This window comes from Elaeis guineensis, chromosome 1 (genome assembly GCF_000442705.2).
Source record: "Elaeis guineensis isolate ETL-2024a chromosome 1, EG11, whole genome shotgun sequence".
Classification (NCBI taxonomy): Eukaryota; Viridiplantae; Streptophyta; class Magnoliopsida; order Arecales; family Arecaceae; genus Elaeis; species Elaeis guineensis.
In genome coordinates, this window is record NC_025993.2 from 113,078,780 (window position 1) to 113,096,071 (window position 17,292).

The 17,292-nt window shown below is 36.1% G+C and overlaps 1 protein-coding gene across 2 annotated transcripts; it reads left to right on the top strand.

Moving 5' to 3' along the window:
• The first annotated feature begins 1,088 nt into the window (after positions 1-1,088).
• Positions 1,089-14,694, top strand: LOC105038602 (uncharacterized). 2 transcript variants are annotated; one of them, XM_010914454.4, is made up of 5 exons: positions 1,091-1,537; positions 6,126-6,227; positions 7,135-7,276; positions 7,562-7,608; positions 14,221-14,694. In XM_010914454.4, exons 1-5 carry the CDS (start codon positions 1,451-1,453, stop codon positions 14,443-14,445), a joined length of 603 nt encoding a protein of 200 aa, XP_010912756.2. In that variant the 5' UTR covers positions 1,091-1,450; the 3' UTR covers positions 14,446-14,694. The 2 variants fall into 2 exon arrangements, with proteins under 2 accessions (XP_073116255.1, XP_010912756.2); XM_073260154.1 differs by lacking the exon at positions 6,126-6,227 and having other exon boundaries at positions 1,089-1,537.
• Positions 14,695-17,292: the final 2,598 nt, after the last annotated feature.

A 17,292-nucleotide genomic window follows, 5' to 3' on the forward strand; every position in this document is an offset into this window, starting at 1 on the left:
GAGGGGAAGAGGTGTTGGAATTTTATTTTTAAAAAATATTTTTTTAAAAAAATAAACCAACCTTATCCCTTAAATTTTAGTTGATTTAAATATTTTAAAATATTTTTTCGTCAGACACCTCTTTCCAAAAGAGTTAGGGTATTTGGAAGATAACGTTCGTTTTCAGAAAAGGTAAGTTTTGAGAATATTATATATATACGGAAGCATTATGACTCCTCAGTAATAGACTTCATCCGTTGTAGTCAGACGGATGGAGACTATCTCCACACTTATTACTTTGAGACTTTATAGAGAAAGGAACAGAAAAACTTGAAAAAGTAATATATAGATTCGAATGGGAATAAGAATGACAAAATCGATTCGATCCAATGGATATGCATCTTATTCAAATCTGATCAAATCTGAAAAATAGAATTTGACTGGATTTGGATTTAAGTTTGAGTAAAATCCGAAAACTGTAAGCTGTTTTCTATCCAAATTCGAACTCGAATCTAATCTGAAAATCCGAACCTACGAATATGGGTAATATCAAAATTCATATCTGAATATATATGTTTATAATTTTATTTTGATAATTCTATTTTGATTGATAATATGTATAAAATTATTTTAATTATTTATATATTCTATGTTGAATTATAATTCTATTTTTATGTTTGATTTCTATAAATCTAGAGTTATAAATTATATTTTATATTAAATTGATAATTTTATTTTGATTGATAATATGCATAAAATTATTTTGATTGTTTATTTTTTTTTGAATATGAAAATGCATGGAGCATATATGAATTTGGTATGGAAAAATGGATTATCCTTAGGTATCTTCGAACCCGTTGGATATGAGAGCAGGTATCTCTTTTCTTATCCGATCGAATATCGAATAAATTTAAATATAAATATTAAATTTAAATATAAATATAAATAATATAATATCTGATTCAAATTCTATCTATTGTAGTCTCTAGGTAGGGAATGTAATTTGAATTTTTAAAATCGACGATCCAGAGGGAGAGAGCACCTTATGCGGACTCCCGTATCCTGCCAGCCGTACCGAGTGGTATCAGTTTGCCCGGTCCGGGTCGGATGATACGCTCATTCGGTATAAGCCCTCTCGCGTCTTTCACTTTTCCCCAATTTCTTTCCACACCAAAAACCCTCAAATCTCTTCCCCAAAGCCTCTCCTTTTCGTTGCTCGCCTCCCCTGTCGGAGATATCCAAATAAAAAAGGAGAAAAGAATCCAATCTTTCTCTCTCGCTGGATCTCTCGTGATCTGGATACCCTAGTCATTCCCTTCTTGACGATGGATCCTTGGGAATCCATCTAAATAGTGGCAGGAATAGTCTCCGGTACCAACGCAATCTTTTGATCCCGAGCTGTTTATCGATTCAAATCATTTCGATTTCTCGACGTCTTCTGCTGTTTTTTCTCATTTGGGAATCTTCCCAAATGGGTAAGAACCAAGCCTACAAGGCCTTGCAGAGGGCGAGGATGGGCTCGACCTCTGCCGGGCCGGAGGAGGTCGAAGACGGAATGGTTCGTACCCTTTCATACCATCTACCTCCAATCCTTTTGCCTCTTATGGATTTCTTTCACTTCTAGGTAGTCGGAAATTGTTGAGATTTAAAAAAGAGTCTCTTCGTTGATGCAGTTTTATTAGGCCATTTTCCGATTCTTATTATCCATCATCAGGTGATCTTTATGATGGGAGTATTTGATTTTTGCTTTTTATTATCGCTTGCAAAATATATTGATATTGTTTGTCATTGCGTTTGGTATGTGGTCAAACATTGGATTTCATAGTTTCTTTATGTTCATGTTAGTAAGAACTTAAAACAAGCTTATTTTTCTTTTTTCTTAATTATGTTTAGTATGCTCTAGGAACCGAATTACTGTTTGCTTAAATAGGAGAATCATGCATCTGGATCGTGCACTGCTGTATATGTCCTGTTCAGTACAAGGAGGAGCAGCAGAGAAGCAACTTCTTCAAGGGGTGGGAGGGATGTTGGATGACTACAGCTAATGGTCTATGATATATTTCACAATCAGATTATAAGATTTTAAAAGAACTAAATGGCCATTTAAATTACTCAGGCGGAGATTCTTTTATTAATTGAGTATATAGCAACCTGCTATAATTTGTGCCAAAAATTAACCTACCTTTATGGTGCCTTACGTTGAAAACAAATATATGAGATCCTAGAAAAAAGATACCTTGGATACAATCATGGAAATGACTAGAAATCTTATAGTGAGACCAAAATAACTGGAGTGTTAGTGTGTTCTTCTGTACTATTTATCATGGACTAGATCGAATAGGGACTAAAAGATGCACAGCATGTTTGAGGTAAAATTGAGAGAGAAGTCATATAGTGTAGCCATGACCTCACCGTCATTGGTGATGCAATTCTTTTCATCTTCTTTCTTATGAAGTTCTTAAAAGAATGAAGGTGTGCTTAGTTTCCTCAAGAAGGGAAAATGATACTTATTTTGGTAGGAAAATAAAACGATTTGGCATGGGTTGGCTTGATTTATTTGAGCAAAACTAGAAAGTTCTAGTGGGATTACTTACCACTAATTATGACTTAGATAGGCATCATTTAATAAATAGATTCCTAAAAGCCTGGGAATTCGAGTAATTTGCGATTCAATCCATAAAAAGGGAGCCTCTTTGTGAATGGGTTCTGACTGGAGGGATCTTAAAGTTACCCATGAAAAGAGGTTATCTCATATGATTATAAGATTACTTCCCCAGCACACTCAACATATTGATAGGTCTTAACATTTTTGTTCGGGGTTTGGGGGTTGGAGGATCTCCTTTTTGTCTTCATGAATGCTAAAGAATGAACATTTTCTCTGCACCATATTTTTGGCTGATTTATGTAAGTTCCTCCTTGTGATAATCATGTAGAATAAGGGGTACCTCCAAGGCTGGCACATAAGCATTGTTCCATTGAAGTAATTGTTCCCTTTATTTTGGGGCGTAATCCATGCTCTTAAGTTTGGCAAGAAACTCTAAACTCTTATAATCATGTAGTCTCCTTAATTACCTAGTTGTGGCGTATGGTCCTGCAATCCATTGTTTCTGCCTTGTAATGTCCTGTGTTATTGACGTTGCCTCATTGTTGACTAATTTCTATGAAAATGGGACATTTCAACAACATATCATTTGCTATAGGTGTTTTGGTAAGAAATCATCTCCAGTTTTTTCTCTGACCTAAAACTCAACTATCCAAGGATCCATATATGGTTGTGGTTCCCTTGCTATTGTTGACCCTCCTAATTATACAATGTTATCATTAAAGGGCTGTGGTGATTAGAATGTCTTGCTCTTAGACTGTTTTGTGGAAAGATAAAAAGGTAATACTAGTCACTATAACTACAAATCATATTTCTTAGTTCCCAATCATGTGGTGTGTACCAAACTTTATGGTGTTTGCGTATGTATACTGTCCTTGGAAGACTGAAGATTCTTGTTATTCTGGAGAGGGCAGAAAAAATGAAAGATGTGAAGCTAATAAAGAACTTGTTCACATTCAATTCACTCTAAGATCTCTGCATGTTTCAAAGTCCAAGGAGGTAAATCATCACTGCTCATATAGAAATGTTACTACTAGAGGCATAGACTGTCCAAAACTGCTGGCATTTATAGCATATTGTTGTTACCATGTGATCTAGGATAAGCATTAGTAATTTATTATTAAGGCATATGCTACTAGTAAATAAACCTTTCTAGCATTTATATAGCATATTGCTGTTTCAAGCTTTAGTTAGTCGACTACTGTTAGTGCAGCCAAGAATGTCGTTCATTAATTTATCTATAAACTAATGTTTTTGTATAGAGATTGCGGTTTGAATTTGTTATTATCCTAAAGTGGTGAAAGACAAGAACCTTTGATACCCACTATGTTATTGATTTTACTTTATGGAGTATGGACTAAGATATAGTTATGTTCCTTTATTATGCTGCATATCAACTTTATAATTTCTTCTTGTATTTAATGGAGGAGAGGAATTTTCATAAAGACAATGGTAGAAATTGCTTTAGAAATGGATATGGAAACATACATGATAAGAATATCGATATTTCTTATACAAAGATGATATGCTATCCATGAATACATTTTCGGTAGCATTCTCTCTCTGTCATATGTAGAGCAAAATAATTATTCTCTAAGTGGATTTTTGTTGGATATTAATGTGAAGGCTCCAAGTAGAATTATGGACTAGCTGTAATTGTATCTTATCTTGAATATTTGCTGTTGATTATCTATGGTTGGTGGAAATGGTCAAGGCTGCTGTTTGCACTAAAAAATCACTGTTTCTTCACTATTTTAACTTATGCCTTTACTAGTTGTGGAGCTTTCCCTCTTGCTTAAATAATCAGTTAGGTCTCGCATAAAGTGAGATGTGTTTGGAGTTTTTCCATTACATTTTCCAGTTCTTGTGGCATCATGTTCTTTTGTTGTTGCTGATATGTTTAATTCGAAGTAGTTGGTGGCATCACCTTTGCCACTAATTGGTCCAGTGATGCTTCGTCATTTTTGTCATTTTCTTTGTTCACTTGATTTATTGAAAATCTTAGTTCCTGACAGCCAAAATATGGTTGATCTTAGGGAGGATGTTTCACGGGAATGTTTCAGTTGTAAAGCTTGACATGGACCCACATACTTCTATCTGTAGGTCTACATATGGATTTGCTGCTTTTCACAGATGTGTGCATGTTTGCTTGTGCACTAGGGGGATATTTCAGAGAAAGGTGTTCTTCCATTTTTATTCTATAAAACTAAAAAAGTGTGGTAGTTGAAACTCACTTGTTATAATTTAATATTTTCTTAGAAATACAAAATGCAGATTTTATCACTGGGCTATGCTACACCAGGAGCCATGATGATTATTATTCCCACTAGATGCAGTCATCTTTGTTTATAAAGCTGGCTATTATGAGATTCTACTCACCTAGAGAATTTGTAGCAGTCTTTATTTCTATCACCTTTCCAATCAGCGGACTATACTGGTATTTGCATTCATAGTTGGCATGCATGTTGCTATAGTGAGATGCATATCAACACTGGATACAAGTGCTAAACATAGCGAAACATTTACGCTTGTTCAAACTTGTAAAATCTAATCATTGCACTTCGCTTATAATCTGTTACACCTTTGCTGGATCTAGTGTTATCACCATGCATATCCTGTTCATGTCACAGATTTTTGTACATGTCTTACTGAAATCATTTTATATTCATGTCTTGTTTGTGTGGGATGCTTTTTTAAATCAGAAAGCAGGAGACTTCAAACAGTTGGTTAGGAATTTTCATTTTTATGTCTGCATGGCCTTTCTGGAGCATTCAAGACTTGTTGTCATCTTACTTTTTTGTTGTATGTGCTACATATCTCTTGATCCTTCTAATTTTCTGGTAGTTATGCTACTGTCATAAATAAAATAACTATACCTGCGAAGCTGCAGTTTCTCATATATAATAGCTAAAATGTAAGGTTTCTGGACCACATTTTTTGACATGGAACCTTTATCTTGTGCTCCAAGAAGCTAACATTTTGTTAGCTTAATTTTTTGTGAAGTCTTTGTGGACTAAAGTGAATTGTGTCGTGGATTATATAAGGATTATATAATAATATAGGGATTATACCCCACAATAAGGCAGGTAAGTGTGCTCCATATGTTCTGCCAGCAAATTTACATTCATTTAGTAGTGTGTATGTATTTAGAAGAGCAGATGTCTGTCTTTGTGTGTGTGTGGGTGTGGGGTTGGGGGAGGGGATGTTTAGAGCTGCTTGTGGATGCCTATGCACTTAATACAGCCATATATTAATAATCCTTGAGTCCTTTGCTAATTGCACAGTTCACGACTAGATAGTAGATAATTTATCCTGTGCATGTGACTGTGCTTGTTTTGTGCTTGTATGCTTGTGTGCTGACATCCTCTGTTAATTATGTCTGCATTGTGAGCTGTGAGATAATTTACTGTTTCACCTGTATTATATTTATTCTTTTGCGTAAAAAGCACAATTTCCATTTGATGATTCATATTGGACAAGGTAGTAGTAATGCATATCCCATACTTTTATCCTGTTGAACTTTTACTAACGAGGACCAACACAGGTGGATGGTTCTTTTCATTCACCAGAGTGGCATGCTGCTCGTTTGGCCAGCCTGAAAACATCTCACACCATAACATGGGAAGACTTCAAGAAAAAACAAAAGGTAATGCCTTTTCACGGGGCAACTATGCAAGTTAAAGCACGCTTCTGCTTCCATCACTCTTTCTTTCCCTTGAGGAATTTCTCTAAAACCTTTATTTTTCTGATATGATGATATTCAAGGCATGCACTGAGCCTGCTAACAATTCAAAACTGAAGCCTAATCATAAATTTGCATTTTTCATTAAAAGTTGTGACAAATATGATAAGATTCGCTATATTGGTTGGTACTGTAACGTACTGGTACCGAATCGGTATGCTGTCTCATACCATACAAACACTCAGTACACCACCCTATCTCATACTGTATTGTGTATCAACACTATAATAGGATGGTATCGGTTCGGGGTCTGGTACCGAGATGGAGAACCTTGCATTATATCTTTTCTTTAATTCACAAATTATTTGTTTTGAGCTTTTCCCCTATCAATTAGCCTCTGGAATTGCATTTTATATTAATTTTCCTTTTGTGTCTCCTATATTCTTTGAATATTCCTACCTTTTTCTGCTTTCAGTTGTTTCCAATTGTTGTATGATAAACATCTCAATCTATACTGAAGTGGCACTTGTGCTATGCAGCTAAATTATATAGTATTTTTAATGTTAAAATGAATTTCTTGTTAAGGATCCATTCGTTTTATTGCCCCTTGTATGGCACTATTAACCCTAAAACTCTAAACTGCAAGATGGAATGAGCTTCTTACAAGATTTTGAAGCTTGAGACTTACTACTCCACAAAATGTCAGATATGCTACATTTTTGTGTTTGAGTTAAAATTTTAAATACCATTGATGATCTAATTTACTCTATCTGAAAGTTGTAATTTGCATCATCAAAGTTTTTGCTTGATATTGGTCCATACGAGTCTTTCTCCTTAAAAATGTGGCATCTTGTCTCCTGTTTGTTTGTAGGAAGAAGAACTTAAAAAGGGTGAGCTGGAGGCAGACAAGGATAGAATGATGAGAGAATACAGGGCGCAACTGGATGCTGAGAGGGAACAAAAGCTTTCCCGTGGGAGAAACCACTCAAGCACCAAGTCACATCACAAGAAAGGTAGACAAGAAATCTAGTAATTTTCGCAGATTCTCTGGTTCTAATTTGTGTAGGCTGGGTGCTTTGCTTTCTAGATATTTGAAAATTTGGTGTTATGTACTTTAAAAAAAAAAAAAAAAAACAATTGCATTTATATTGGCAATGTGTTCAAAGCAATTTGATTAGCTTGTGAATTGAGAAATAGCTTTTATATGCTCTGAGTTGCTGCTTTCTTTGTTTCTTTATTTGTTTTTATCTTTGGCGAGGTTTTTTCTGCTTTTCTTATTATACTACATGTCTGTGCAGAAAGGAAGGACAAAGATTCAAAGAAACGGAGTAGGAGTAAGAGAAAGGTTTCTTCTAATCTTATTGCTAAGTTAATTTCGTTATTGATTGTGCAACTGCACTATGTACTTATTCTTCTCCTTTCTTTTTGTGATTTATGCCTGTCCATAATATGCAGCAGCAGTGACTTTCCAGCAATGCTGTTTTTCTTTATTGTGACAGCGCTGTTATTTCTTTTCTGGCAGGTGTATGGACTTGGTTTGGAAACTGTGTTTAATGTACGAGACAAACACAAGTAATGGATGAAATATTACCTTCTCAGACACTCAAACAGAACATGGTCAAAATAGGAAAAAATAGCATATTTTTTATTCTCGAGAATGAAGAATACTCAAAATAATCATGAGGGGGAAATAATTTAGGATACATGAGGGCACGTGGAGCAGAAGGGAGATGGATAAATTGTGATGCAGGATCTGAGATTTTAATCTGCTGTGGCTATAATGGCAGTATATCTCATATTTCAAGAAGAAACATGAGCATCTAGTGACCATTAGAAGTGGATTTAGCATATATGATGCTTTAAGAAGAAAAGAGTGTGTGTTATATGTTACTGGGTGAAAGTTTTCGAGATAATATATGGTAGAAGTGACAGACATATATGGTTGTAGACTTGTAGCACAAATGAAAAGAAATCAGATTGGAAGATGCTCAAGAATGAGGAGATGAGTTAAAAGGGGAAATGTGGCTAAACCATGAAGTAGCATTAATTGTTGGAGGAAAACTGGAATCAAAATAATGTACCAAATATGATGAGGGATTTGATGGCTATCAGTGATAATAGCTAGAAATTTTGGACCTATATGGGTACATAGTACAAGAAATATTAGACGATGGAATGCTGCACTAATTGGAAAGCATTTCTCAAGAAATTAATCAAACAAATTACTGACGCCTTTTCTTGTTTTGTTCCATATGTTATCAAAGATTATTGAGCACATATAATGATACTGACAATAGATGCCAGTATGGCTAGGTGTGTGAGTTATGATGAATCTATACAATATTTTGAGGTCATAGAAGATGACAAGGATATGTATTAGAGGCCTATAATGTTACGGGCATTTGAGTTGATACATGTAATAGTGAATGATGGAGACTATGAAATGAAGCAGAACATATTTTTCAAAGTTGAATGAGGCCTTTCTAGGTGCTTTTGTTTGTGTATAGTCTTAAACTGCACATTTAGTGATTCAAAATTAATGAAAAATCCTCCAAATTGGAGATTCACACTGTTGATTGTGATGTATGCCGTCGGAAATGCCAGCAAACCAACATCATTGTTTCAGTGGTCTCTAACCTCATGCATTGAGTGGGTGCCAACATGGACAGCTTTAATGACATGATCCAGTGTTTTGTGATGATCTAAGCATTGAAACTTAATGATATTCAATGTATTCATGTTTTAAGATGTTTAGTTCATGATCAACGCAGTAAGTTTTCAACTTAAGTGGCTTGTCATGTATTTTAACATACCAGCAAAACCAATACCATCCATTTTCTGCCTACTTGATGCTTAGAATAGAGATACTTGGAACATAAGGTTGTATTTGGTATCAGTTTCACTCTTTATTTTTAAAAAATAAAATAGATTATTTTTGTTTCTACTTTTCTCTTAAATTCTCAAAAATATAAATATGTTTGGTGCAGTCAACTATATTTATTTTTGTAAACAAAAATAAATACAAAACAATTCCTCATCTAGTCTTTGGTAATGATGGTTGTAATAGTTGTTCCTAGTGTTTTGGTTGATGCTAGTGGAGCCATGGCATGTGTGGCGGTGGTGGCAATCAATGCTAGTGGTGGTGGTCCTAGCTGCCTGTGGTAGTGGTGGCAGGTGATAATGGCTATAATGGTGGTGGCAGTCACTACTGGCCTTAATCGTGGTGATGGGGGTGGCGGTGGAAAGGGTATCAAGCATGTGGATGGGGTTTTCCACTTGAAAATTTGACTTCATTTTTTTTTTTTTTAAATGTGAAAGAAAGAAATCATGCTTTCAACTTTTTTGTAACTATTGAAAATGGCTTTTAAAAATCGGAAGTAGAAATAATAGTATCAAACATATTGTCTTGATTTTGGTGTTTTTATTATTATAAATAGCAAACAAGAAAAAAGATGCCATATAGGCCTAAAATTGTTATTATTTTCCATACATTTTTAAAGGTGTAGATCAAAATGGACAGCATAGATCTTTGATTTGATTGGCCCATCTTTAATTTGGACTCATTTAATCTTTTTGCCAAAGATTTAATGTTTATGTGTTCTTTGGCATTAGTCTCATTTATCCTATTTTTAGAAATAGAAAATAAAATTTTTATCTTGTGTCTAAATTTTAAAAATATAAACATGTTTGATATATTCAATTATTTTTTAAAATAAATATGGCAGTGGTGGTGGAGATGGTAGTTGTTGCAGTGGAGGTGTTGGCCAAGTAGCTTTGGCAGCAATGTAGTGTTGGCAGCAATGATGGCACCAATGATGTGGTGCAGTCGACAACAATGATGGCAGTGGTGGTGAGAGCACCAAAGATATGGTAGAGGCAATAATGATGGTAGCAGCAGTGTGGTGGAGGTGGGAGGATAATATAAACGTCGATGATGGTGGCTGTGGTGGTAGCAGTGACAATGGCAAGGATGGCAACCAAGGTTTGCCATACCATGCCGAACCGGCCGGTACACCCCATCTCGTACCGTACCGGCGGAGAACCGGCACGATTTGGCCGGTAAAATCGGTACACCGGCGGTACCGAAGAATAAAGAATGGAAAGTGAGAAAGAGAGAGAGGGGAGGGAAGGGAGGGAGGTGGGAGCCGCCGGAGGTCGGCGGTGGCCGGCTGCGGCCGTCGGAGGGCTTTCGAGCCCCGTATCGCCTGATAGGGCTTTCAAGAGAGCAAAAGAGAGAGAGAGCGCTCGGACGGGGGGTGGGGAACCTATCGGACAGACGATGCCTCTGTTGCGAGGCTCCTGGTGGCCGACGAGCCGACGCCGACGGCCTGAGGGCGGTCGAGCGGGCGAAGCCCCTCCGCGGCTCCGTCCCCTTCTTTTTCAAAACAGATGACGTCTGTTTCGATTTTTTTTTTTATTTTAAACTTATGAAGTCGGCAACTGGGTTATCGACTTAAGAATTTAAAAAAAAAAACAAAAATCGTGAAGTCAGCAAACGAGTTGCCGACTTAAGAATTTTTTTAAAAAAAAATAAAAATCGTGAAGCTGGCAAATCGTTTGCCGACTTTACTTAAAACCATGTTTTTAAAAAAATTTGCGAAACAGGGGCGATGCCCCTGTTTCACGCCTGCGGCGCCGCGCGCATGGACGGCGCCCTCCGACGGCCACAGCGGTCAGTCAGAGGCCATCCGACAACCCCGCCGGCTCCTTACCCTCTTTTTTTTTTCTTCCTCTTTCTCTCTCTCTATTTCTCTCAATTTCTCTCTTTTTTCTTCCAATTCGAGTCGTCGGTTCGGTACGGTATGAAACCATACCGAACCGTACCGCCGGCCGGCCGAAACGGCCGGTGGTACCGGTTCAACAAACCTTGATGGCAACGATGGTGACAATGATAGTGGCAATGGTGGTGGTGGACGTGATGTTGGTGTGATGGTGGTGGTAAAAAAATACAAGTTTCTTGTTTTTGAAAATCTTGAAAGCAAGAATTTCATACTTTCCACTTTTTCTAGAAATAGTAAAAGTGATTCTTGAAGATAGAAAATAAAAACAATAATACCAATTACCAAACATATTTTTGTCACAGTTTTTGTAATTTTATTTTTAAAAAAGAACATAGGAAATATTGCGATGTCAAAAAATCCCTTAGCGTGTAGCCCAACTCATACATATGCATGTATGTATATTTAAATATACATACATGTATACATGTGTATATATGTAGATGTATACCAAATTGGTTGAGGAAGTTGCGTTTGTTTGAAAATTTGATTTAGATAGCAATTGTTAAAACTTCATATCATTGTGTCACCAAATGTTTTTAGAGAAGCTCTTTGTATTGTAGGATGCATTAGAATAGTTAACATGTTCTAACCTGTACTGGGATTCGGACTGGTTGGCTACCTATTGGTATGGTACCAGTATATATTGGACCTAACTGAGGTGTATCGGGACAAAGGAGCAGGAAAAGAGTAGGGGAGAGAGGGAGAAACCCGAACCCTAACCCTAGAAGGAGAACCAAAGGTGAGAGAGAAGACGAAGGGGAGAAAGAGGGAGAGGTAGAGCAGGGAGAGAGGGAGAGGTAGAGCAGGGAGAGGGGGAAAGAGAGAGGCTTGCGAATTTGAATGCCTAGAGAGGAACAACATTGGTGTTAGCATCGGTATCGATCAAGGGCAATGTCATCAGGTCTGTTTTTTTTTTTTTTTGGGAGGAGGGGGGTAAGGCGGGGGTAATTTAAAACAAATCGGATCATTTTGATTGGCCGAACCATCTTAGTTCCCACAGGATCAGTTCGGTACGCCATGAACTGCATGGTTCTGTTTGATATGTCCTAAACTGCCTAGCTCAAGGTGGTTCGGCATTACATTGATGCTGACTATTTAAGTGTTATTTTTTAAAATTCTGTATGAATATTTACAAGAATCAGATATCCAAAAGCTTTTATATGTTTTTTTGCATGATCCCATTAATGTAATGCCATTCTCATAGGTTGTAAACCCTTATTTAATTGTATATATGTGACTTTATACCCTAATGGAGAGTGCATTCACTCTAACACTTGTGTTTCATTTTACAAGATCTTAAGATCATTGTCTTACCGAAGTATTACTTCATGTGTTCTAATTTTTGGACTGTGCCATCAGAACCATCAGAATGTCATCTTTATTTTATTACATTTCTATTCCAATTTTATGGTATTTCATGATACTATTTAATATTAGTTTACCTTAAATCAGAAAATTATTGCATCATCCTTTTAAAAGTAGCTTACCTCTATATTGTTTCCTATTTATGGATAATGGATCTTACAAGTTGCAAATGCCGTAGTTCTTTTTGTAGCTGATTGAACCCCTGAAAATCTTCTTGCATTAATCTTAATTTCCAGTACCCTTTTTTTTCGTTCATTTAGAATGTTCAAGGTTTCATTCTCTCATTTTTAGTAATTTAACGATCAGTTTCTTGGCTTCTTTGGTTTGACCTCTCTTTTGATGGGTCAGTATCTACTGCACTAATTTGTTTGGATACTTTAAAATCTTTGGTTAGTCTTCTGGCTTTGTGTTTGTTTACAACCTCGGTGTTCCTGTAAACTTTGTTTCACTTCATAAATTTGATTTCTGTGAAGGTTTCTAGTCATTATACTTTGGAGGCATGTTTGTGGTACTATCCATTTGGAAACAGGTTTTCTTCACCATTTTGTTAATGTTTCTAAGATGGTCTCTTCTGTCTGGTGGTGTCCTATGAAAAACTAATGAGGTGATCTGGATCCCCGTTGGGAAAGCTTAGGGGATTTGGAAACCAATAATCTTGGACGTTACTCAGACTACTTTCCAGTTGAGCATCAGTTCTTTGTGGAAAGGATGATAAATGTTGGGATTGGAGGTCATTAGGGACTTAAATTGTTAAGTTCTATACCGTGCAGATTTGTTCTTGACTCCTCTTTGGGGTTCAAAAGCTTATATGGAGGCAAAGAACTTCCTTCAAGAATCCTTGTTCGTGGGTATTGATGTCCTTTGCTTTGACTTGAAAAAGCAAGGCCACAATTTTGACGGGAAATATTTTATTGTGATTGAAAAGACTGGCCCACCACATTTGCTTATTCAGTTCAGTTGCATAATATGAATCAAGGATTAAAGAAGGCTGAATCAACCTAAAGCTAGGGGTGGCAAAGAAACTTGGTCCATCCACATGGTGAGCTAAAATTGTAATTGTCTATCTGACTGAAATTCCACCTAGATTAAGTTTCTAGACAACTTTCTGTCCAAAACAGGATCCGTTTCAACCTAAAGTAACCCAGACAACCTGAATAAGCCAGAGACGGTCAAGGGGGATAGGGGATACAAGGGTTTCTCTAAATAGAGATGCCTGCAAGTGATTGGGGTTGGCCAATGATAGGACTACTAAGTGGAGGGTGGAGTGGGGTGGGGTCGCAGAGGCATTATGGGGGTAGGTTTGGTTCTTTAGCAAGGGATTAAGGAGAGAGAGAAGCCAACATTGGTGGGCTGATGATGTTAGGTTGTTGGGAGAGCGCCAGATTATGTGTGTGAAGGGGAGGAGAAACAAGGACCGTGATAAGCATGATATGAATTGTAAAATGAAACAGGTATCCAGTAAAATCCACTACAGATATGCTATCTAGTGAGGAGGTGCAGATAGGTTTGAGATTGTAATTTAAGTTTAAATGAATTTTGAGCCTAAATATTTCAATATTTTTTATGTAAACATGCTCAATATTTAAACATTCTTGACATGGCCCGTGATGGCTGATGCTAGTTTAGGAGGAAGGTATAAGTACAGTTTCACATGATATGCCAGTCAGCTGATCATATAGTTTAGTTTTTGATTTATTTTGGATCTTTAGTCTTTACTGACATTAAGTTTTGTGCCCAATTTTGCAGTAGTTGCTTAAAGTATCTTAGCTGAATGTGTATTCTATTATAACATATTTATGCATATCTAACAGTATAGAAGGTCATCTGAGTCGAGCTCTTCTAGTTCGTCCTCTGAATCATCAAGCAGTGATAGTGAGGAGGAGAGGGAATCAAAGAGATCAAGATCAAGGTCAAGATCCAAGAGAACAAAGAAAGAAAAAAAGCATAGGTCAAGAGCCAAGCATTCTAGCGGTGATGGTGAAGAAAGTGGTGGCCCTGTGCCGCTTTCTAAATTCTTTGGAAATGTAAAAAATTAAGCATCTTTTATGTACTCCCATAGATTTCTTCTGTTTAGTGATGGAGAAGAGCGGGGGAGATGCATGCTGGGTTTTTCTGTGGATGCAAAGATGGCTGTTTTTGTCTGGTGGTGCAATGCTCAAAGGCATCCCAAAAATTTCTGCATTGTTAAATATTGTATTTTCCTGGTATTTAGACAGCTTGAGAAAAAGCATGTATGACTAAATGTACCATTTATGTCATTAATTTCCAGAGAAGGCTTTTTAGAAGGGGGGGATGCTTGAGGGAAAAAATTTGCCATTTAAGTTAAATTACATGGGTTGAAATTATGAGCACGATCTGAACTTCAACACAGAATGTTAAACATTCTCTATTATTAGTAATAGCAGCAAAACATTACTAATTCATCATGCGATCTGTATTGATGGTTCTAGTGTGTTTTGTCAACGTCATCTGTTTTCAAGTCATTGTCTGCAGAACAGAATGTTTATTTTAAATACTAATAACTATGGAATATAATATTTTTAAACTAGGGAGAAGATATGAATTTTAAAGTATTATCTCTTTCTCATTCATAATAAAAACTTAAATAATGATTGTTATTCCGGTAATATATTTAGTGTTATAATGGATTTATAGATGAGCGTCGGTTTCTTGAGCCTACAATGCAGTAGAAACCATGAGAGTGTGTCCATCTCAAATCATTTTGCCTGGACGTTTAACAGAAATTTTCGTGGTTGAGTCGATTCTGTCAGAGGTGGTAACAGTGTAAGGCCATTGAAACAGTTTTCTTCTTCTTTTTTTTTTTTTTTTGGATTTATTATTATTTTTTTTATACGACAGCGTGCTGAAAAATCTTACACATATATGGATCTCAAAAGCGTTCATCTCACCCTAGGAAAAAAAAAAGAGGCATTCATCTCAACCAAATCTCTGTTGCTGGGATTTATATGAGAAAGACGATGGTCATAATGGGGGAGTACCTTTTGGAAATATCAGACAATTGAGGGGGTGCCCGCAATCGTTTTCAAACAACACAGCATATATGACTGTTTATGATAGCACTAATAAGAGCCTAAAAGTCTCGCTATAAGATGCTTCATCATATATTTTAACACGTAACATTAACAATGCATTGATTTGTTGGAAGATAAAGCCAACTTCCTGTCACTTATAATCAGTAAGGTAATAAGACTTTAGATTATGTAAAGATAGGATACAATGAGACAATAAATATGTAAGTGGTAAAATAGTTGGTAATTTTTATATTTGAGACAGAAGGCTTAGTATGGCGAATCTCTGGTTCTTATAGATTTATATATTTGACCATGTATGTTTTCCCCGTGCATCACTGATTTGGCCTTGATGCAACCTAGGATAACAAGTTGAGATGTGAAATTGTTTTTGGTGCTTATGTTAAGGCCATAGGCCCAAAAATTAAAAATTAAATTCGGTTACCAACTAACTAACTGTATCAGTCTTTGATCCCTGAGCGTCACTGATTCAGTTGTCACCGTCTGATTTGTAGAATCACTCTAAATATCAAAATTAAAGAGTCATGGACCGGAGTAATGGATTTGCTAATTTTATCTATGGCTAAAATTGAATCAAATATGCATCAGATACCAGCATATCTATATCCATATTTATTTTATTTGACGAATATAACTATGGATACATATATCAATCAGATATAAAATTTTATATTCATATTTATTTTAAACGGATACGGATATAATTTTAATATTGAAAATATAAATAACATTACGAATATAATTTGAATAATTAAATTTTATGACTATAAAATTAAAAATATTATTAATATATGATAAATCAAATTAATGACATATTTATATGATTATATATTTTTAAAAAAATAATAAATATTATATAAATTTATATAAATTTATAAATAAATTTATATATTCGGATATGAATCAAATAGTTATCTATTTATATCTATATTTATATTTATTTTTTTAATAAATATAGATATAGATATTATTTGATTCTTCACATTTTTATCTATATTTGAATGCGAAAACGAATTCGGATGGTTATGATCCGTACCACATTCATTTCATTCAAAATTACAACCGTTGGATCCATGGTTTCTTCCAGCTTCACGTGGGCAGATGGAAAAGAGAGGTTGGAGTGCTTCGAGAGATGTGCAATAGGTGATCTAACGGTTGACGTCGTGAAATAAAAGGATCGATCATTCTCATTCGCGGAAGATACAAACTCAGAATCCTCCCCTGACCTGAAAGCCTATGACTTTGGACACGTATAGTACGATCAGTGTGTAGATGGTAATGAGAAAGAAAAATCAATCGGACGGTCCTAATCAGCGGCCGTGCAAGCTCCTCGGTGACCGCAGAGCTGTCCGCGTTTTAACTTATTTGCCTCGCGATAAACTTAAAAAAAAAAAAAGAAAGTCAAGGAATAAAATCCATAAATTAATATATACTATCAAAGCGTTCCAAAAGCAGCATGACTTGGAGGGACCAGATTTGACGTGTGGAAAACGTGTCATCCTCGATTGGATAGCCATAAAATTCGAATGTGTGGTGGAGAACGTGTACGGCAACGGGGCTCTACAAATTGGTCCAGAGAGCAGAACCGGTAGAGTTCGAACGGACGGATCAGATCGCGTCATACGAGAATGAAAGCATCTATAACGGTACGATACAATATATCTCCAAGTTACGGAGGCATTTGACGATTGTCCAACTGTAACGGTTGGAAATATTGGAAGATAGTGGAAAATAACGGCCACTATGTTTTGATGTTTTGTACTAGAACAATGTAACGGGGTGGCCGAAATCATTATAGCAGTCGGTGTAACGCCGTCGTTTAAAACCATGGTT

Bases quoted from the DNA above. Each gene is read 5' to 3' on its own strand.
- LOC105038602 (XM_010914454.4), top strand. From the start codon at position 1,451: ATGGGTAAGAACCAAGCCTACAAGGCCTTGCAGAGGGCGAGGATGGGC. The intron at 7,277-7,561 runs GTAGACAAGAAA...ATGTCTGTGCAG, and splicing joins CAAGTCACATCACAAGAAAG to AAAGGAAGGACAAAGATTCA. The intron at 7,609-14,220 runs GTTTCTTCTAAT...CATATCTAACAG, and splicing joins GGAGTAGGAGTAAGAGAAAG to TATAGAAGGTCATCTGAGTC.